Source organism: Takifugu flavidus, chromosome 11 (genome assembly GCF_003711565.1).
Source record: "Takifugu flavidus isolate HTHZ2018 chromosome 11, ASM371156v2, whole genome shotgun sequence".
NCBI classification, from domain to species: Eukaryota; Metazoa; Chordata; class Actinopteri; order Tetraodontiformes; family Tetraodontidae; genus Takifugu; species Takifugu flavidus.
In genome coordinates, this window is record NC_079530.1 from 1585037 (window position 1) to 1607314 (window position 22278).

A 22278-nucleotide genomic window follows, 5' to 3' on the forward strand; every position below is an offset into this window, starting at 1 on the left:
TTTTGGAGATCTAACGGTTTATTGCTTGAGAACTGCATCACCTACAGCAGAGGCCAGGCCGCCCAGAACAAAAATCTCTATCTGCTTTAATACGACGGAGTGAAGGAAGGAAGAAAACTGCAGCTTAAACTCCTACAGAAGAGTCACGACAGGAACCAACCAGCAGCCTGGTTGTTGTGAACCTGTGCCGTTTTGTTTTTACCTAGAACCACAAAAGACAAGAGAAAGTGGGCGCAGGCACAAATGATTCCCGTTTCCTGCGATTAAGACAGCAAAACAATGAAAACAGGGATCGATCCGACGGCTCCACCCGGGCAGAGATCTGTAGTGTCGACGAGGTCAAATTCAATCCTTTAATGCTCGAATCTTTCGCAAAGACCCGCTCTCGAAGGCTACATACGAATCAACAGCGCGTCTTCCCGTTTGTTTCCCTCCTTTAGAGTTTCAGTTTTACTTGATCAACACCTCACGTGGAACTCTTAAACACTCCGTTTCTGTGTACTTGGCACCATAATGCAGTAACAAAACAAAACAAAAAGAATAAAATAAAACCAAAACATACATTTTAAGGATACCTAAGCTTACCTAAAATATCACATTCAGATCCAAAATATTATAGAAATAAGTTAGAGTAAGAATAATAATGACATAATGTGAGCGTGATATACACGTGTACGTGGATGTACGCGCGTATATGCAATCTTATATATTTGCATGGTCTATGGCACTGCTTAAAACATTCTTATATTTATTTAGGCATTGAATCAGTGAACAGCTTCTCCAGCTTCTCTCCGACGACTCCTCGGCCACAGTCATTCTGTCGGTGCGCGCTTCAGCATTTTGGTAAGAATCATAAATTATCTTTTTTAAAAAGTACAGTATATAAAACCAGACTCAGCGGGTGTGTCGGGCAACAACTCCAGAAAACAAAAAAAAAGACAGAAAAGTTGCATCTAGTCCAACAAAAAGAGCACAAATGTTTGGTAAGAAAACACTAAAACCGTCAACAACTTTATGTTCTACTGTCCACTGAACAAATAACCCTAGTGGTATAGATATACAACCTATTTTGCATTGCACTTCTTTTCTTTTTTTTTTTAAACACCTTACATACTGTGTGAAAAGTAGCTTTTATACATGGATGCATATCTAAAATGGCGCGCACGGTGTCTAAAATATCGATGAGTTCAGTTAGAGTTTTGGCAATGAGGCTATGGTGCGGCCAGAGTTGTCCTCCGGTCTGGTTTTTTTCCGTTCTGGGGAACAGGGTTGCATGGCAACGGTGAGGTCAGCGATGTGTTGTCTCGTCTGGAGCCGCATTCTTCAACAAGTGTTTTATGGAGAGAGAAAAACGCGGCTTTTTTTTTTTTTTTTTTTTTGTAGGGATGAGGTGTCAGGATGGCTGCTCAGCTCTGCTGAAAAACTTTCTCTTCAGCGTATGTTTGTGCAAAGTGAGTGTGTTTGTGTGCGAGTGTGTGTGTTTGTGTTAGAGTGGGTGTGTTTCTCTGGTGTTCTCACAGAGGCGCTTCACAGAAAATCATCTCTCCCCTTTGGCAAGACTTCCCTGCAGAGAAAAAGAGAGGAAAAAACCCCATGAAACTTTGGATTCCTGCAGCATTTGAGGAGGTTTGAGCAGAAAAATGAACTCCGAGTGTGTTGAAATAAAAGATGCAGCTCCTCGGGTCTTAAAATGGCCGAAGCATTTTAAGCTTTTGGTTTGGACTCCTGCGCTGACGTTTTATTTCAGAATAAAACTCCTCGCGTGGGCGCCAAAGTGGCGAAAGAGTGGAGCAAAGCAAACAGTAGCAACAATGGGAATTTATGAGAAGAAAGAAAATGAATATTTACCACGACATCACTGCACCACACAACACTTGTGCTTATTTGCATTAGGTTTACCTGCCCCCGCGGTTACTCGGAAGGACAGGAAGACCGGCTGGCGGGACACAGAGACGAGCCACAGTTAGAGACAGAACACACGGCAGTACCGTCCGGAGAAGAAGCTCTCTGTCCCTCCCTGACACAAAGGTTAAACTCACAGCAGCTCGGGGCATTTTTGGGCCTCCTCGCTAACGACACTGGACACTTTTTAAACACGGCGCTCTGTGATTTTAGCAGCCGAGTGCGGCGGGGAAGTGTGCGGCGTCGCGGCGTGCTCGGGTCACCTCGCACACAAACGCTACTGTCTGCAACACAACAGGTATTGATGAAAGGGCCCCGAGTTGAGGCGCCACCGGCGGCCTTAGAGGCTCTGACCTCCGCCACCCTCCCGCCCGAACACCGCCGAGGTTTCAGATGGCGCAACAGGCATCATCCACCTTCTCCCAAACACATCCGAGACGTGAAGAGAAGCGGCTGTTGCCGAGAGGCGGTTAATGAAGAGTCTTGGCCAGGCATGTCCAAAGCCCGGCCCGGGGGCCGATCACGGCCCGCGATAAGGTTTCATACGGCCCGCAACTTCAGTCTTCCAATGTATTAATGGCCCGCTGGCACTAACAGAATAAATAAATCACTAAAATGTAATTCCTCCTTTCTTGTAGATCTTGTAAAAGACAAGAACAAAATTTACTTGTTTTAAACTTGGACGATAACAGACAACTTTGCATTAGATTTATCAAACTCATGGAAATTTAAGGTATTCCATACAGTTCAGTGTTCAATGTTGTCTGACTCTCCAGATATGAATTAAAGGCAGAATTGTGTTTTTAGAGTTGTTCACGTCTGCCTGAGCGGCTTATATTTGGTTACACTGCCATTTGAAAAATAAAGAGAATTGTGAGAATGAAAATTGCTTTATAATAGTGTACATTTGCATGTAACTTTTCTGGTTAAAAAAACATCAGAAGGATCTACTGGCCCCCGGGCATCTTCACGTTATCAAATCTGGCCTCTTTGCAAAAAGTTTGGACACCCCTGGTCCTGGCGGTCATGATGGAGGAGGAAAACTCAACGTTTTCCCCCTCCAAAATGAAATAACCGACTCTCAAAATACCCGTTAAATCACTCCGCCGTGAAATGTAAGATACTTCCATTAATGCTAATGGCTCTTGACAACACACGCGTTTTAGACGCGCGTGTTGTGGTGGCGAAATGCACTCCGCACACTACCGAGTGTTCCCAACGTATCATGAAATAAGAGCTCCGGACACGTCTGATGTGTTTGGTCGATACGGAATCCTGATTCTGATTCTCTCTCTCCAATACAATAATCCATCATCCACTCTGGGCTTTGGTTCATTTCAAACCAGCTGCTGCGGTAAAACAAAAAGAAAATCAATAGGAGGGGAAAAAACACTGGATTACAACTCAACTCTACATTCTAAATACTGATCGCATGGAGCGGCTGATATTGAAGACAGACTCTTTACCTTGTGGTCCCCCATGCAGACGTTGGGCCCGATGTTGTCGTAGACGACAGACTTCTCCTCACTTTCAGGCTGCGGACACACAAAAGCAGCTTTTTATTGTGGTGATGAGGTGGAGAGGTGTGTTACAGACTGAATACACACAGGAGCAGCAGCCCAGTGTGGACACAGCAGTTACAAGCTCGCGTCCTGTTTTATAACGCGCTGGTGTACGTGCACGGCCCTCATTAAACATCATTAGAGGGATTAAACAGTTGACTGTGGAATCAGCTGCGGCGTTTTATTAAAAATGAAGCAGGAGCAGCAATAAATGATTAATAAATGTGTCTGATTATCAATATCCACAGTTATGACCCACAATAATAAGGAATATTTACATTATTGCTTATCAGAACTACCACCTTGACCTACAGAAATGATCATTTTAATAAACAAATATGGCCCAAACAGTAAAAAAAAAAAAACAACTCTGAATTTAAAATGCAGTTTTTCTCTGTGTCGTCTTAAAAAATGACCATTTCCCAACACAAATCTTGACGTGACAATAACCATCTGTTCAGATGCCACTAAATCCTGCTAGATTATTAAGATCTGGATGGATCATTGAGGGGTGATCAATATTCATTCAGACTTTAAACTGCTGAAGATTCAGGGTGATAAAAAGTAAATTATTATGAGCCTGTCCTCTACCAAATGATGCCTGTAAAATTGATTTTTCTTTTAAGGTAATTAAAGCGCTACAATCACAATCTGATGCTTGGAATAATATTAAATATTACAGCATTCATTTGCAGACAAAGTCAGAAAGAGAACACGTTTCTGGTGTTTAAACAATTAAACACAGCTGACAGAAACGGCCCGAATTCAAAAAACAATATTGGAGCGGCGGTGCTATAAATTCTTAGCCGCGTTACCTACGAAGATGCTAAATCATCTGATGGAACTTGGAACGCTCCGAATTAAAGAGCCTGCCGCTAATTTACCGCTACACAGAGGTTCTCCGCCGATCACGTTCCGTTTCTGTGGTTCTCAGAACATCATCTCAGTCGCTGACTAGACGGAACCTTCTCCGCTCCCGAATATCAGAAGCTAATACGCAAAAAAACCCAGCCCAGGTCACACCACACGCCAGTTTGGAGACAGGTTTGCACAATCAGGTAACATCTGATTGATCTGCAGTCTCTAAATGGGATTTAGTAGCAGCACCCCCCCCCCCAGGTGAACTAAAGGCTTTTTAAATAGCCCCCCCCCCCCAACTCTGCATACATATGCACACATCCAGGCTGCTGGTTTCCTGGATTCCCCCAGTTACGGCTGACTGGGCCGCACTGGTGCTGCAGAGGAAAGAGACAAAGAGCTCGAGAATGAACCATAAAGACGAATCCAAATTGACTTCAGAGCAGTTTTCCTGCCGCTCCACCTTTCCGTGCCCGCGCTCCGGCACCTCTCCGCTCGTCTGGCAAGGCCCCGGATACATTCATCAAACGCACACTTGATCATTTACAAAGGCGGCATAAAATTGCGGATTTTCGGGATGCGTAATCTTTAGACAGATAAACAAATTACCAGGGCCCCTCCGGCAGAGCGGGAGCGCTCGCTCGGCTACACATTCATTACCGCTGCTCCCGGAGCTGGTGCAGCGCCACACGGCCGGTGGGCAACCTTTGGTGTGTTAGGGCTCGGCAAGCAGAAAATAACATGATGGCGGGTTAACAGAGCGTGTCATGATAGATGGCGCCGCACGCCGGGCTGTTTACAGACCAAAAGCGTCTCTCCATCCTGTCGGCGGAGAGCTGGAGGGAGTGAGCGCTCTGTGAATCATCAGCCAATCTAGGAACAGGCCGCCTGTTCCACTCTGTGCATCACCAACAATTAGCCGGCGGTGGATGGGAAATAAACCCAACGACACATCTGTGCGTTCGACTGGGAAGTCAGGGAGCGGGTCTGGTTCTGAAGCATCGGCAGCTTCGAGTCAGCAAAGAAGAACGAGCTGGCAGGAACTTCTCATTTGTTGGAGACAAAGCTAGGAGGAACTTCTGGAGAGCTGAATTCAATCAGCAACAAATTTACCCCCATTTCTGCTGCATTTAAGCGTCACGGGAATCACCAACTTCACCATCCCGACCCACTCCAGCGTGATCTTCTGCCGTTTTTATGGCAGGTACCAGTCGTTACTGCCCCCCCACTAATTAGGAGTGTCAGTAGAACATGTGTTGGGTGGGTGGGGGGGTTGGGGGGGGGTTTCCTGCTCTGGTGAAATAATGAACTGTTCACTTCCCACTTGTAAGCACATGAATTCAGATGGCATCGTTTACATGAATGCTATGAAATGCTTCTGACGCTCGGCCCCCCGTTTCCCATAAAGAGTCGCGGCTTCATTTTTATTTCCCAATGAAGCGCCGAACAAAAGGAGGGAAACCTTGGCAGCGGCGCATCCTGGAGCTCTCATTAATCCAGCAAACAGAGCGATGGAAGCGGGCGGAGGTGGCAGACTGGCAGGAATTTACCAGCCTGCGACCGGAGGCTGAAGACTCTCCGAGGAACCCGAGAGATGTGTGAGTTTATGAAGACTGTTGGGGTGGACCCGTGGCTTAGGAGTCCAAATTAATATTCACAGACGCCTCATACTTCCATCTGTGAAGCGACAGAGGGCGGGGAGGGCGGCGTGGACCCACCAAGGACGAGACGGAGGAGCGGCGCTGCTTTGTTAGAACAATAAACGGGACTTTATTCAATCATCCAAACGGAGCGAGCGTGAGTTATGAAGGTCTCACCTTTAAGATGAGATCTCTGGCAGAGGCGGAGAGGAGGATTCTGTCGCACCAGGCGGGACATCTGGTGTTCATGTACTGCTTCCCCTGATTGCTGTCTTCGCTGTAGGGATAACTGGGAAGGGAAGGAGGAGGAAACACGGATTGAGGCGCCGCCTGGCTCAAATGAACTTTATTTCATTGTGCAATGGGAGACAACAAAGGACAGTCAATAAACATGATTCATGGGAATCGCCGGGGCTCGGCAGGAGCAATAAATATGAGACATCACGTTATCAGCCTCATCTCCGAGGCTGAGATCACGACGTCTCCCTGTGAGAACAGGAGGCCCATAAGGATGACCAATCATCTAAGTAATCCCCTGAATCAACACGCAGGAATGGCTCAATCAAAGCTCTCCTTATTTACCGACGCTACAGATTGAGGGGGGGGGGGGGAGAAATACAAAGAATAATTGAGATTTAGAGAGCGGGCCAGAGGGAGATTCGCTTACCCATATGCATAGCTCCATCCCTACAGGGTCATCAAAAACAGATTAGGTGCCGCGGCAAATGGCCGAGAGAGATTGTATCAGGGAGCAGCCAACGATCGGCTGATTTGAGCAGCCGGCGAGGCAGGAGCGGAGCGGCGCGGAGCGGAGCGGCGAGCCGTTGAGCCCATACAGACTCGCATTGTGGGGAATTCAATTTGGCCGCGCCGCCCCTCAAACCGCCTCAGATTTACACGCCACCAATCCAATTTGTTTGCAGGCGTTTGTCAGGACGATAAGACCGGGCTTACATACTGTAATACCGATCCAATTTGCCCCTTCAGTGCCACGCGTGCCAAATGCGGCAGAACACAAAGTGACTCTTCTCGGAGGACAGTGACGTCTTCATGGGGAAACAAACACGCGCGTCTGCTCCTCCGCGCGGCCGCCTCGAGGCGGAATAGGCTGAAAATAAGAGATTAAAGCGTTCCGACGTTTCCCCAGGCCCTGGAATCACCTGGAATTACCGCGTCGATGGCTAACGTTCCCTCAAACGTCGCCAACTGCTGGCCCGGCACGCTCGCCGTGGCCTAAATGAGTTTCCTGTTCACACTACAGCATGTTAGGAAGGTCGTAAGACTCAAACTGAATAACTATCACGCTAAAGATCCAGTCGGGTCGCAGTCGGCCACGTTTGCAATGAAAAACACCTTTTCTCGACCTCTTTGGATACAAGCGGCCGTTTGGCAGAGAATATCTGTGTGATGCCGATACCCCCCACCCCCCGCCCCCCCACCAGGTGTACAAACAGACCTGGAGAGAGCTACTCAAAGAAGTTCCCTGCCCCCAATTAGCATTAATAGCAGTTAAACTGCAGGGGAAATGCAGGGGGTTTTGGTATGCTAATCAAAGGACTAAAGAAGTGATCCCGGGATAAAAGAGGGCACGAAGAATAGGATGAGTGAAACAGAAATAGACAAGGAGGCAGAAGAGAAGGGATAAAGACGGATCAGACAGAAGAGAGGCAAAGTGAGGGTGCGAAAAGAGCAAAGTCTTCAAAGGGCTTTTGGAGATGCTCAACTTCAGGGTGGCCTGAATGCTGCTGCTTCCTGAGGGCCGGTCGCCGGGAACAATCCTCCTATCAGCTCCTCTGTTATGGCTTTATTGACTAACAAGTCTGGGCTCATTTTGGTGTTAAAAAGGCCGAGAAAGAAAAAAAAATGAAGACCCCCCCCCCTTCAAACAATGAACTCCCCCTGATAAGGACTTCCTCTGAGCACTTTGATGACAAAACTTTGCTGCCGTCCAGTCATTTGTGCTCACAGACTGCTGATTAAAAACAATGGCCATTAAAAGAGCATTGGGCTTCACCCTGGATGCAGGTAAAGGCTGCCCCCCCTCCGTTTATTCCTCCGCACCCTCCGATGGCTCCGGTACAGATAACACGTCTTAATGCTCCGCAAACAAGGGAGTGGCACGCCGGGGGCGGAATGATTAATGTCCCCGATTAGTGAGCTGACAAACTTATCGGCAAGGTAAACGGTCCGAGAGGGCGCGAGGGCCGGAGGCCGCCGGCTCATATCAGACCCTTATTGCGCTAATTAATGGGCCGAGCTGATAAGGTCAACCTGTGCAGGTGGGCGGTGCGCCGCCAAATATGTTGTTGGATGTGCTGCGTGAAAAGCACGAGGAGGACTGACGCATCTCTCACCTCCTGGACACGGGAAACGGACCAAGAAGAACCTCCTCCTACAGTATTATTGTTATTGGGGGTGGGGGGGGTGTTAATGTTTGACCTGGCGGATGACACATCGCTCACACTGGCGTCCTGAGCAGCGAAGGAAAGACCCCAAGAACGAGATGCTAAAGCTAAGGATGAGTTTCTATCGGGAGGAAGCAAAATGCTAGTGGAGACTTCCTGGCTCCATATTTTCTGGTCTCCGTATCCAAAGCTATTACCTCTTTTTACGCAATGACAAATGGGCGACGGGGAAAAACCACCAGCTACCAGCTTTGTCAGTGTTTAATGAGGGCAATAAAGACTGAAATATGGACACGGAAGTTAAGAGTCACCAGTACGAAGCGTGCAGCCCCAGCAGGTTGAGGTCGAGGAGAACAAAGAGGAACAAGGATAATGGGATGTTTGAACTGTGCGGAATCTTGGTGTCGGATTTCGTATTTTACTCACAGATATTGTTTGCGGCGGTGGAAGGAGGCGAGGCCCAAACGCACGCAGGTCAAACAGCATCAAAAAAGCAGAATGTTTACTTTGGTTTGCAGAGCCGGGAGGTTTGGCGGCACAACATTGGCGCAGCGCTAAGCAAACAGAGCAAAATGCCACCAGTAGCGTAGCGCCAGCTAACAGTCTGTTCAGTCAGGACATGTTCCGTCCTCGGCTGCTGTAAATGAAGACAAGAAGACGCAGATGGCATCATCTAATCCTGCCCGTGTATGATTGTTTGAAACAAAGCCCCCCCCTTCCCCCCCTCACAATGGCATCATCTCGGACAAGAGGCAGTGACAAAAGACAGCGTACAATCTTCAGCCATTATAGCACAATGGCCCCTCATCATTTTCACAGGCTCTCTCGTCGTAAGGATGATGGATGCGCTAATGGTTGTAATACAATGTTCCTGTTCAGTAGATTAGCTCGCAACACTCACGCCTCGTACCGACGCTGGCCGCTGTAGTCAGACGCTGTCTTTAACGTACAACTGCGCAGCCCCTTAAATGGCGACACGTGCCTCCGCCGCAGCGTAGCATAGCATAGCATAGCGGAGAAGGAGAAGCTTTGTGCGCGCGGGTGCCGATATGACACTAATGCGGACCTCCAGAGACATCGTTGCCGAGGGTCTCCAGAGGTCAGATGGTGTTCACCACAGAAAAGCAGCCATTGTGAAGAGCAGAGCATCGGTGGGAGCACTTCCTCTCAGCTCCCGGGGTGTTGAGAACTCCTCGTCTTCTGGCAATCCTCTCATCTCTACTCATAAAGAGTTATTACAGAACTGGCACGGAGCCGCCGGTGTCACTTGACCGAAATTTGATCACATCTGAAGGACAAGCTCCTCTCTGCCATCCGGTTTCCGTGACTGTGCAGCGGGCGAGTGGCTTTACGGCCTCAGACTCCCTCCTTTGGAAACGAGAAGGAAGAGTGGACGCCGCTCCCCTCAAGTGCTCCCGCTGGCTTTGGCGTGAACCAAAGCAGCATTTTGGAACTTCCATTTCGCAGATTTCATGTTGCTAACTGGTCCGCGCTGGAGTCAGGAGCTGTAAGACGGCATCCTCCGCACTGGTGGGTGTGTTTGAAGGGCCGTAAATCAAGAGGAATGAATTTTATTATCTGACCATGACCGGACTGCCTGTACAAGATGAGTGCACATGAACGCCATCAACATCAACAGAACCGCGTATGCTTCCACTGTAAATCAGCCTTTTGACAATTTCATTGTACCACTTAAATCCTGAGCGCGCACACACACACACACTCCCACACACACACGGTAGCTTTCACACAAAGTACCAAATATCTCCAACGCCGGCACCTCATTGGTGCACTATCAAGCATCTCCTACTTCACAAACAAGCCCCCCCCCCACGGTAAAACGGCGTCTTCATGCTTTGAAATCATGGTTTGTCCGTTGATGGAGTTCCATCACTGGACCGATGTCATTCAAAATCTCCCTCAAAGCCTCTTCCCAGTAACCACGTTATGGACAGGGTCCATTCTTCCACCGCTCCCTCATTCTCCACCCCCACCCGCCTCTGAACGGGGAGGGGAGGGGGGGGGGTTCCCGATTTAATTTTTGCATCGATCTCGCGCAAAAAAACAGCAACAAAATCAGATCAGAGGAGTACTAAAAGCTTTTCCCTAAATCAATCAAAGTACGCGGATAAGTTAGCGGTGCCGTGGTAGGTTTTAGGGAATAGCAGCGCGGTTGTGTCACGGTTGATCTGAAATCAAAAGTATCATAACGTGAGGTAAAACTCGGGGGCTTAAGTACTCGCTGCATGCGCGGGGCTCTAATGGCCTGAGGGAACCGCACGGCAGCTCATCAGATTCATCTCCTCTCTCCTCCAGACGGGGCTGAACCAGCGTTTGTGTGCACAAGAGTGGTTTCACAGCAGCCGACTGGCTCCAGGTCCAACTCTGACGAGGTGGGGGTAAATTCCTCACCGCGGTGCCCAAACACCTCGACCTGTCACCGTCAACTTTGACTCCCCGAAAGGAGGGAAAGGAGAGGCCTCGGAGAGCGTCTCACACGGGTCCCATCGCGGCAGAGAGGAGGAAGAGCCCTTCAGAACGCGGCCGCGATGGACGGGCCAGAGATCGGGATCAACTTTTGGACACAGTCGGCAAATTCGTTCCTTTAGCTTAGCGCAAAAATGACAACGAATAGATGGATGTTGGCCCTTTCCTCACCTCTAATTTTGGGACAGAAGGAGGCAGAATTAACTTGCAGATTAAACGCTGGTGACGAGTATTGATTTATAGATCAGGACAAAAGTGAGGCGTGTGTGTGTGTGTGTGTGTGTGCCAGTGGAGGGTGTGTTCTGATGGCCTGCATTAAAGAGAGTAATAACCTCACAGATGGTGAGGGGTTGGACCTGAGCAGCCTGTGTGATGGGGAACAATCACTTGAGGCTTGATTGCTCAAGGAGCTCGAGGCAGACCTGACAGGGGGCGGAGCTTCAGTGTATGTGCAAAGTGGGAGGAGGGGGTTGTTTAAGTTTAACTAGGCCACCGCTGCCCGTTACGGGGCCGGCGATGATGCGGGCGGCCGCGCGCGCCGGGTCGATCAAGCCGAATTTCATACGCTGCTGCTGGGTTTCATCCCTTTGATTCATCATCACCTCAAGTATGTAGGAATCATTTGTATTCCGGCACAGCCCGTTCCTCCCCGTGGGGAGATCATTCAGTATTATATGGATAGGTGCAAAAGTCAGCCAGCGGAAAAGGACAATAAATCCACCTGTCACTTATGCAAAGTGATGTAAATGGGGCCCCTGATTAAGACACACAGTCATTTAAAAACAGGGACTCCCAGAACCTTGACACGTTCACTCCAACACACACACACACACACCAGCTTTGATAGCTCAATGTATCCCAAGCTCGCTCTCCCTGTCACCCCCCCCCCACCCCTCTAAAATCCCCTGCTGCCCCTCTCCTGCCACCAGAGCAGTTTATCAAGTAATTATTGTTTGATTACAGCGTTTCATTATCTGCACTGATTGAGTCACAACCGACGGCAAAGGTCAAGCGCCATTAACGCGCCGCTCCCGGAACATATTTCCACGCCGGCCACGTGTTTGCCCTCCCTCCCGCTCCTCTGAAAGGGCTAATTGCGAACGCATTTGTTTGAGGAGGAGGAATGACGGCCCTCGCCCCCCCCCACCCAAATCCCACAGAGAAGAGATATCAACGTATTCTCTTAGCGGACACTCGCTGCTCGTGCACAAACACGCACACTTGGGAGCAGCTTGGGACTGGATCCAATCCTATCTGTGTCTGATAGCCATCAGACACAGATTCAACCTATAGGTTAAATCCCTTGAGGCCACAACAAGCCGACATCTGTGAGCTTTCACAATCTAGGGGAGAGAAATTGGACTTGGTGGAGCTCGTACCTTGGCGGGAAAGAGATCTCCAGTTCGTGAAGCCGATCCTTGAACACCGACAGCTCTTTGTCGTACTCTAAAAGCTGCAAAGACAGTGGAAAAAAACAAGGTGAGGACAGTTGGACACTTCTGGGCGGATCGACTTATCTCGTTTTCCGTGCACGCTGGCTGGAGACGATCAGTGGCGTGAAGCTAACCTGGTTCTGACATGACTGTCTTCATCAATCATGTCTCCTCACCCACGAGAGTGTAAACACACACACACACACACACACTTCCCCCTTTTACAAATCCCATAAATCATTAGTGAAAAGTGCAATTAGCAGCCTCTTGTACACATTAATTATCTCCGTGATGAACAGGTAACTCGGGCACCTGCATGACTGCCTCCCTGAGAGACTGACGGCGGCGTTACCCAGCAACCCCGGCAGGACCTGGTGCCAGCCCCCACCCCTCCCACTCAGGAAAAATGGAAAAAATGAAGAGAGGAACACGTTTGTTTTGTGATCATTTGGGCTATTGTACACGTTCCAAACACCAGAACACAATCATGGACCAGTGGAGATCCGGTCCCACACAGCTGGAAAGAAAAAGGGGGCGTTAATGACGCCACATCAGTGGAAACGAGCATCTGCAAGTTGTCCCCACAACAGAGACACACAGGCGTGCGTGTGTGTGTGTGTGTGTGTCACGACTGCGACACAGCAGAGGGTAACTGCTGTATCCACAATGACATTTGATCATTTGTCACCGCAAATATAAATAAAGTAAAAGCTGATGTTTGCCATCACAAAGTCGTTGGGTCTATGTGATTATGTGTCAGTGGTGTAGAACAGTGGCCATTACTCCCAGCCAGAGGGGGCCTCCCAGACGGAGTCCCAATGGTTCAGGAGGGCAGATGTGCCACATTCATCAAACTCACACATCCGGGGTCACAGGAGAGACTCACTCGGTGTGGATGAGGGATGGCTGAGCAGAGGATGCAGCCCCACGCTCCACTGTGCGCCCACGTCTCAATTCACATCACATTCTTATGGTGTGTGTGTGGGGGGGGGGGGGGCATTTCTTTTGGGTTAAAAAGACCTTTAAAAAAATTGTTTGTTGGGTAAAAATCATGATGGAGTGCAGTTTTAAAGCAGGACTCACTCACCGACCTCCAAAAACACCACAGAAGAGGCTGGATGACACTAAAAAGAGCCTAAATAAAGCTCCAGGCAGGAGGCAACGTCAGGGAAAACCAGATAAATGAGATGCAAATATGGAGGAATTCAGTCCTGATCCACTGAATGAACTTGGTCAGAAGATTTATTGGGTTTTTTTACTCCTCCTTTCTTCTGTCAACTCCGTTTTCCATCTGAAGGACCAGAGATTTCTGCTCTGTGACCTCAACACTCACTCTTTTTTAGTTTTCCATCGTCTTTATTCATCAACGTCTCCTATCAGGGGCTGCTTATGTCGTTTTAAAAGTTCAGCAAAGACAGAAGGAGCCCAGAAGAACTGTACAGATTACCCAACCGTCAATCTTCACGCAGGTATCGGCCACTGTTCAAAATCAGGAGCCGGAAACTTTGTGTGCGCACGCATCCTATTCACAGCTGCTATTGTTTAGTCAGGGTGAATTGGCTGGTATAATCCGTTTAAACAGGGAGAGATGAGTGACATATGGCCGCCCGTATCCACGCCGCGTTCAAGTGAGTGTTGAGTAATTCACGCAGGTGAATGAAAAACACAAATTTCACACTACATTTCACCCTGGGTCAATTAAACAGCTCCGCTGGGTCGGGGGGGTTGGGAGGAGAAAAAGCCCCGCTGGTGTTGGTTCAGAGGCGCGTTTGTCACGCAGAAGTGACCTTGAGGGTGGTTGTGTTGCTGCGAGGGGCAATATGGCGGCGCGAGGGATGAGGAAGTGTTGAGCTGAAAAGTACCCTGTCACTGGTTCAAACGGCCGGCTCGGCGTGGATGATCGGTACACTCCTAAATCAGAGTGATGATAGTTAAGGGGAAGAAGTTGAGAAAAGGGGTGGGGGGCAGGAGGGGTGGGGGGCAGGAGGACCCCCCCCCCAGATACCCCTCTCACCTGTAATTGTAGTGTGATTTACAGGTTGTCAAACGTCTCCTGTGACAACACCTTTAAAATCATCAATAAATGCCGGGGTGAAAGGTCATTTAATTTGATTTTTTTTTTTACACCTCGCACTCGGCTTCCATTGCAGGAACCATATTTCCCCGACTTTTTATAGGAGCTTCATTATTTTCGGGGGGAAAAGCGATAAAGCGTTGCTGACAGGGGGGGCCGGAGGAGGGTCGATAGGTGCCGCCGATAAGATATAGAACAGATTTTAATGCTGGCAACATTCGACGCGCATCAGGAAACGGTTGGTTTAACTCCAACAACAGTGGTTTCGCCATCATCAGTCTGATTTCTGGCTCAAATATTTCACCTGTATGCAAAATAGGCCTCATAATTCTGCAAAAACCAGAGACACATCCTCTAAATTAAGGGCGCAAATCATTCTAAATTATTTTACATTATCTCTTCCTTTGCATGACAATTGCCCCTCGGTAAAACCTTTGATTTTTCATTTACGGTCGCTCTTAAACCGCTTTTTTGACGCGGCATTTGTTCTTTTTATTCTTTAAAGATTAATTCTGGTAGAAAGCCGCTGGGTTTGAGAAATGCTGCACCGGCGGCATGACAAGCACGAGCCCGGCAGCCGGAAGGTCCATCACCGGCGGCGGCTTGTACACACACTCACAACACTGCAGACGCTACACTGATAAAGTTAGAATAAAGAGATACTGAGGTAAAATCAATGGGGATGGAGGAGGGGGGGGGGGACCTCCCCCCGCTGTTGCTGTGCTCGTCTGCAGACCCCAGGCGCACAACACACACACACACACACACCTGGCTCCTCCCATCCCGACACTGGAGCGGCGCTCCACGGCGCTCCGAGGAGCCGAGAGTGCCCGGAAAATTTAATCTTCCCAAATACTCATCAGGGCTCTCCATCGTCCCTCCGTGACAGTGCCAGGGATAATTAATTATACAATTTCGATGGGAATATCGACTAAACAAAGCTATTAATCATAGCAAAAGTCAATAGGCATGGACACATTCAATCATGTCCTGGCCAATGATTACTGCTCTCAAAATACAATAATTATTTTCAAGCGCTGCCTCGAATTAAATTTCTGTCAAGCTGGTACAAGTCGAGCAGTTGATGAAGGACGCGATGGATTTTTTCGCCCTTCCCCGCAGAGAAGCGGGGGTGGGGGGGGGCGGGGGGACATTTATCCTTTTGGAAAGGTAGTTTGTTTTATAAGGATCATAACACGGTGTGTTTAACTAGACCATGACCATCAGATTATCTCTGATGCCCCCCATTATATCATCCGTCTTGTCTGGCTGGGTGGTGAGGAGGAGGAGGAGGAGGAGGAGGAGGAAGGGGGGGGCTCATCCTCCTGCTGCTGCTGTTACCCTGTCTCCACATTTCTGCACACCACCTTTTAATGACCCACATTCAATAGTACAAATGATCTGATCAACAGCCTGGGTGTCATTTATATTCTGTCCACCTGGGGGATGTTAGAGCCTCCCCCGGAGGGGTGGAAACAGGCGTCGTTCGGCCTCAGCGTGACATTATTATAGCATCGGGTATTTGGGGCTCATTTTGGTGCTTTTCAGGACACCTCTGAAACTAGAGAGCTTAAAGAGCGCCATGGCAGCGAAGCTCTTCCCACTTTTCTGCAGGTCGGCAATGAAGAAGTTGTTTTAGCGGCAGTCGATTACACGGAAAACACCATTTAGAGGCGCTCGACCTACCGTGTCCCGTTGTTTTCCCGGAAAACATCCTGGTTGACGTAACTAAAAAGCTTCTTTTCCAGCTGGAGAACCACCTGAATGAGAGGATGAGAAAGGAGAGAGCTGTTATTCCACCACGCTGAACGATCCAACCAGCCTCAAAAATCGGAAGAGCTTCCGAGAAAAAAACCAAACAGGAATAGATCAATTAATGTGAGATTGATTATTTTGGTTGGATTACTTTTGACATTTTCACTGCCCGTGAAACTCATCAGTGCGGACACATTTTCCGCTCGTGCGTCTGATTTTATTGGACAGGAAAAGGTGTCTTGAGCCAGAGGAAGAGGGGAATAAAGAGGTGGGATCGGCGGGTTACCTTTCGGTCGTTGTCACTTTCTCGGAATATTAGCTTGTCCAGCTCGTTGGTGTCTGCGGTTCGGACCATCTGCATGGTAGCAGAGGAGCAGAGATTCTGCAAGGAGGAGCAGAAGAACGTCTCAAAAAAATAGGTTACAAAGCTCAAACCACATGGAAAATAAAAAGGGGGGATTATTCTACTCTGTCACCCAACTCTGAAGTGGAAGCTGGGCCACATACGGACGCCTTTGGACCCGACATCACACTGTTCCGCATTTCAAAGATGCTGGAAGGATCCAACAAAAAGCCACCTCACTGTCCCTGCTCTTTATTCTGGGTCTATGTAGTGACCCCCGCAGACTGTGTGCATGGTTAAATTTCCCTTTGTTGACTCTTTTAACAATTAGTTAAACATTCGGCCATCTGTGTTTGAAGACAGCTGAATGAGGTAATCCCTGGGCCAGTGGTTCCCAGACCGCGTGGTGGAGGACTGGCTGACCCGATTGAAATTCAAAGCACAGTTTAGATAATCAGGTCAAGCCAATATAGCCGGCAGAAAAGGACCCTTTAGACCCAAATGTCACAAATCAGACCTGCTTCGGCCACGGAGAAGCGGCGCGGCAGATTAGAATAAACACCGCGCCCTGAAAGAAAGTGGAACAACTCTCAGCAACTAGCCCCCCACAACATACCCCCCCACCTCCCAAAAGCAACTTTCTAAAGGCCGAACAAATAGCTCCATCTTTCACTCATTTAGGCCATCCAAATGCAGGGTCAATATGCTCCCCTGGCTGCCAAATGCTAATGCGCTTAAGTGCGCTTAAGCAGCTTTGTGCCATGAATGGGCCAAAGAAGGAGCTAGTGAGAAGGGCAAGAGACACTTTCCCCGTCAAAAAGTCATTGTGGTCCACAGCTCCCAAAGACAACCGGCTTTATTTTTTTATCCGGCATATTTGTCTACTTATCACTGATGAGCGGAAAGTGCATCCAAAAGATCACATGATGCAAATTCTGAACGATAAAAATGCGCCATAAACATGTGGCATTTCAGATTTAATTACGATAAATCCACTGCAAACCACATAATTATGTCCTGACCGGCCAAGGGCTCAGCGGCGGCTGATTTCGCTGACGTTGGCGGGGAAATTTGCGACCGTTTTTTCACGGCGGTTCTCCTCACGGAGCATCCCTGGGGGGGGTGAATGACGCAGAATGTGTTCCATGAAACAGGGGAGACCTCTGTGAGGAGGCCACAGCAGCTTGAGTTATTTGAATGATTCAAAACTCCCTCTTAACTTCATAAAAGCTCTCACGCTTCAACCAGCAACAGCTGATCCAATAAGAGGGTCCGGAACCATGACCTCTATATGAATGCATACTTAAAGGGACATAGAGCTGAACACACACTGGTTTGGATACTGTCCTCCACATTATAAATGAGTAAAGGTAGTGAGCCTCATCTATAAAGATACTCATTGACTGACCGATCGGGGGTGTCGCTGCTGCTGGCCGATTGCATCCAATCGATCACGCCCCCCCTTCTGTCATCCCCGGTGTCATACGTCCCCGTCAGTTCAAACACGCGTCGCCGCCAAACAGCAGAACGAGGGAAATGAAAACCCCGTGAAGGCAATTATTCCGTATCAGCGCAGCGATCCCAACAGGGTCCAGCTGATGCGACGTGAACAATCTTTGAACTTCCAAATATCCTGCCTCCTAAACACATTAAGCTCAGATATGTTCTCCGGCCTAATCAGCCCAAATGATATTACCATAACTCATTTAGTCCCTCTTTGCTCCTTAGTGAAAGCATAAAAACTTCTAAAAGTGAAGAAGAGATTGGGGAGGGGGGGGGGGGGGACCTGCAGAGACCAGAGGACGGTGGCGAGATTTTCACCGCTCTATAACTGATGCAGCAAAGTGACTTGGCATCAGATCTGTGCATTATGGGTCACGGGTCAACACTGAGTGTTTGTCGAGGGCCAGAGGCCAGGGGGTGGGGTGGGGGGGTGGGGGGGTCTGGGATGAGAGGTTGCCGAGGAAGGAGCTGCCTTTGTGCGTCAATGGAGGATAATCTCATGACTGTCGAAGGAGGAAGCGGCTGTTTAAAGGAGCTCTCTATTCCAGCTGCTCTCCTTATAGAAGAGAGGTTAAAACAATCTGTCCTACTTCAAAGACCAAACACACACACACACACACACACACACACACACACACGCACACGCACAGGCTCAACAGATGATATACCAGATGAGCACTTTTCCACTCTGATTTTTAGATTTGCTTTAAGTTTTTAACATGTAAAAGTCCTTTTTCCCCCTTAAATTATCAAGCACAGACTGCAGATCTCTAAACAATCCAACACCATCAACCATCACTTCTGTCTTCCTGTTGCCGTTTCTGTATTTTAAACACAATTTCCTGCCTGGCTGACAGTATTTTGAGCAGCTCTGGTATAATATAGTACAGAATTGTGACAGATGACACAATAAAGATAATTTTATGCTAAACCTGAAGATGTTTTTATCGTGAGATCAAATATTCTTGAGTCCTTTGATAAATCCTCCTGAAACTGAAAATTGATAAGAATCAAAGATCTTATCAGATGGCAAGGAACTTCCTTTTATTGGATTACTTGATCGTGCAATCGTAACTAATCAGAATCGGCGAAACAGACAAAGACTCGGGCTGTTTAATTACCATCCCTCCGACACGATAATCCAGAGAACATCAACAACTGATTTAATTAGGTTGACAGAATTAGTGTGTGAAGGGTGAGGAAGGCCAGGGGGTCCGGGCTCCCATCACAACTATGAGCCTGGTCCTGACGGCGTGTCAGGAGGCGGGGCAGGTTCTGCCCAGAGCCAGTTCAGAGGAGCCAATCCAAAGTAGCCAAGAACAAATCTAGCATCCACATTTGCTATCCACCATCACACAGGACAGCCAGTAAATCAGCTGTGACCCCCCTCCCCACCTGATCCGACTGGACCCCAGCCAGAAATGTCTCCTCGCTTGATTTAATGCTTCCAAACGCTGCAGCTCCACCACCGACACAAGGATGCACCGTGCAAAAGTTCTCCCATTTCAACATGTAAGAGGACACAGGAAACTCACAAAATCGGTGCTGGAGCAGCTTCAGTCGCCCCTGTGACAAAGTCGGCCTGTTAACAAATGTCCAATCTAATATTCTTCTCATCAACGTTGACAAAAGCACCCACAGTTAGCCTGTGAGTGACCCTTTGGTCACTAACTGACCCTAGTCAACCTGGCCTGTGTCACCCTTTAACACGGGGACTCTCGCCCCTTCCCAGGAAACTGGCGAGCTGCGTGGGAGCCGAGCGCTCACGGCTGAAAGCTGGCGGCGCTTCGTAGGAGGTCTTCCTCACTGGCCCCGCCCTGGCACAAATAAAGGAGTTTGGAGAGGTACGAGGGTGTGAGACGTGGCGGTAATGCGCCCTATTTATCTTGTGCATTATAACATCTGGGAAAGTTCTCTAAAAACAATGGCGGCGCATTGAGGGCTGTCATTCTGGATTTACCTTCAGAAAGTGTCCGAAAAGCATTTGTCCCATCAGAATGGATAATAGACAGGCCACAAATCATTCAGGACAACAGGACGGAGGGGTGTGTGTGTGTGTGAGAGAGAGAGGAAAAATGAATGTATGTGTATACTGCGAGTGTTTGTGAGTGTGTGTGTGTGTGTGTGTGTTCACCCCTAGTATTTAACTTCTCTGCTGGGCCATTCTCAGGGCCCCCGCAGGACAAATTGCCCTGCATGGTTGTCTTTGAGAGGCCGTGCAGCACACAGAGAAAAGAACAGGGCTGAAACACAGGGAACAGGCCTATAAAAATTCATCACTTTGACCCCCGCGACCTCCCACTACTGGGGGGTAGCACGCACAAGCACCCACCCTGAGCTAAAGCAAGGGCTTAAAGACAATGATCCAATCTATCTGCCGACATTTATCATCAAGAGACAGAGAAAATGAAACGCTGAAATGGAGGTAAAGCATAAAAAGGCAGTAAAGCCTCCTGATCCGGGTTTCTCTCTCCGACTCCAGCGGGCACAATGGCCCAGGAAAAAGCCGTCCCCGCAGGAAAAGGGCCACCAGATGCTTCATTGTGACCACGTCTCTGTGCAAAGCAGTGGCAGTAAAAGGAGGGTGGGCTCTCCTCGGGCGCATTAGTCCCACTAACAGGAGGACATTGTCTCAGGCTGGGCTCGTGACACATTAGTGCCACCTGTACAAAGAAAACCTAATGAGAGATTTAATCGGAGAAACCTCCCCCGGCACTTTTGGTCAGGAGCACTTTGAAACCAACCGCGGCAGATGTCCGCGAGGCTGTTTAACGCAGCGGCTTCTCTCTCCTCCCAATAAGGCCGGACTTGCCATAATTGCTCAATAGCCACCTTAATGTGACATTCATTTGAATGTTGTTTTACCCCCCCCACCGCAAAAAAAGAGGCTTTGTGATGCGGATCAGCCGGCAGGTTGTTTAGAAACTCTGATTCGAAAGCCGCATTTATCCTGCTAATGCTCTCATTTAGCCACCAAACAAGTATTGAAACATTTAAAAGTACAGAAGAGCTCTTGATAGCAGGGCCGGTGGCACCACATGCTCATTACGTAACGGGGCGCCGCGGTAACGAGCGAGGGGAGTCGGAGTGGATGGCGAAGCGTGGGAGACCCCCTCGGAGCAGAACCACCTCGAAACAGAGCGGCAGGAAACAATGCTGCTAACACCAACGTGCGCCTCCGCAGCCCCAAACAGAGATGCGACTGGTCACCGAAGGCTTCGTGTGTTGGGGGGGCACGAGCCTGAGGTGTTGGGGTAAACCTGCAGGGATCGATGGGCCGTGTCGGACATTCCCGGAGGGACCAACGACCGCCTAACATGTGATTCTTTCATACGTTAGCAGCTGTCGCCTTACACTAACTGATGGCTTTTTCAGACGGCCAGGTGACCAGTCGCCTCCACCCCGGTGTGCCCCCCCCCCCCCCCCGACGAACCCTCATGGCGAAGCACTCTTTAATTTGTTTGCACCATTTCATCTAAATGAGGTGCTTGTCCAGCAGGGCGAGGAAGAGGAGGGGAAGGAGCAGGGGAAGAGGAAGGTCCAGGGGCGGAGGAGGGTCTTGAAACCCAAGCATGGGGTGCTAGGCAACCATCTAGTGGGTGGGCTTTGTGAGACATTTTACCAATTTTTCATGGCCATCCCTCTTGATGTGACCCCACTCAGGGCCTTTTATGCCCCTGACAGCTCCGTGCAGGAAAACATGCTGCCGCTCTGATAGCATGAAATCGGGAACAAAGACCCCCAGGGAGAGGAGAAGGGGGCCGCTGAGGCACGCCGTGGCTCTGGACACAAACAGATGTTAGGCCAGCCCCTGCTCTCTCTGTCCCCTGGAAAAGGAGGCCCTGTGGCTGCGATGGGTCTGAAAGGCATTGTTTTGGGCCTCCCCTAAGACAAAGCCTGGAGCCACTCCTTCCCAAAACTCTGGCAATATGGCCGTCGCTGATAAATCACATTAGGGGGAGTGAGAGAAAGACCCATGAATTCTCAATGTGGCCCTTAATGGGCCCTCTTAAATATGATGGGATATTTGCGAGGCTGTGGTTGTGAATGGAGCCGGGCATCTTTTAAAGCCAGAGTTGTTTAAAAGCTCACGTCGCCGACGGCCACTTCACGGCTGCGCCACAATGGGCCTTTCTGTCGGAGCGCCGGCGTCAGCGGGAAGATTTACACTGGGAAACCTGGACGCCAACTGGTGGAAATAGCTTCAGCGGGCTTCCTCGACAACGGCACGACGCTGCACCTCCCTCACCTGTCGCTCTGGATCGTTTCGGAGGAGAGAACCCGAGAGAACCAGAGATCCCGCCTCCCACGCATTC

At 49.2% G+C, this 22278-nt stretch overlaps 1 protein-coding gene across 1 annotated transcript in view; it reads right to left on the reverse strand.

Moving 5' to 3' along the window:
• Nucleotides 1-22278, reverse strand: part of LOC130534046 (inositol polyphosphate-5-phosphatase A) — a 90768-nt gene continuing 68490 nt past the window's right edge. Inside the window, 7 exon segments of the mRNA XM_057047915.1 lie at nucleotides 1-1564; nucleotides 1849-1936; nucleotides 3369-3437; nucleotides 6140-6251; nucleotides 12234-12307; nucleotides 16044-16121; nucleotides 16403-16498. Of these exon segments, the coding sequence (XP_056903895.1) occupies nucleotides 1856-1936; nucleotides 3369-3437; nucleotides 6140-6251; nucleotides 12234-12307; nucleotides 16044-16121; nucleotides 16403-16498 (510 nt within the window). The 3' untranslated portion in view covers nucleotides 1-1564; nucleotides 1849-1855.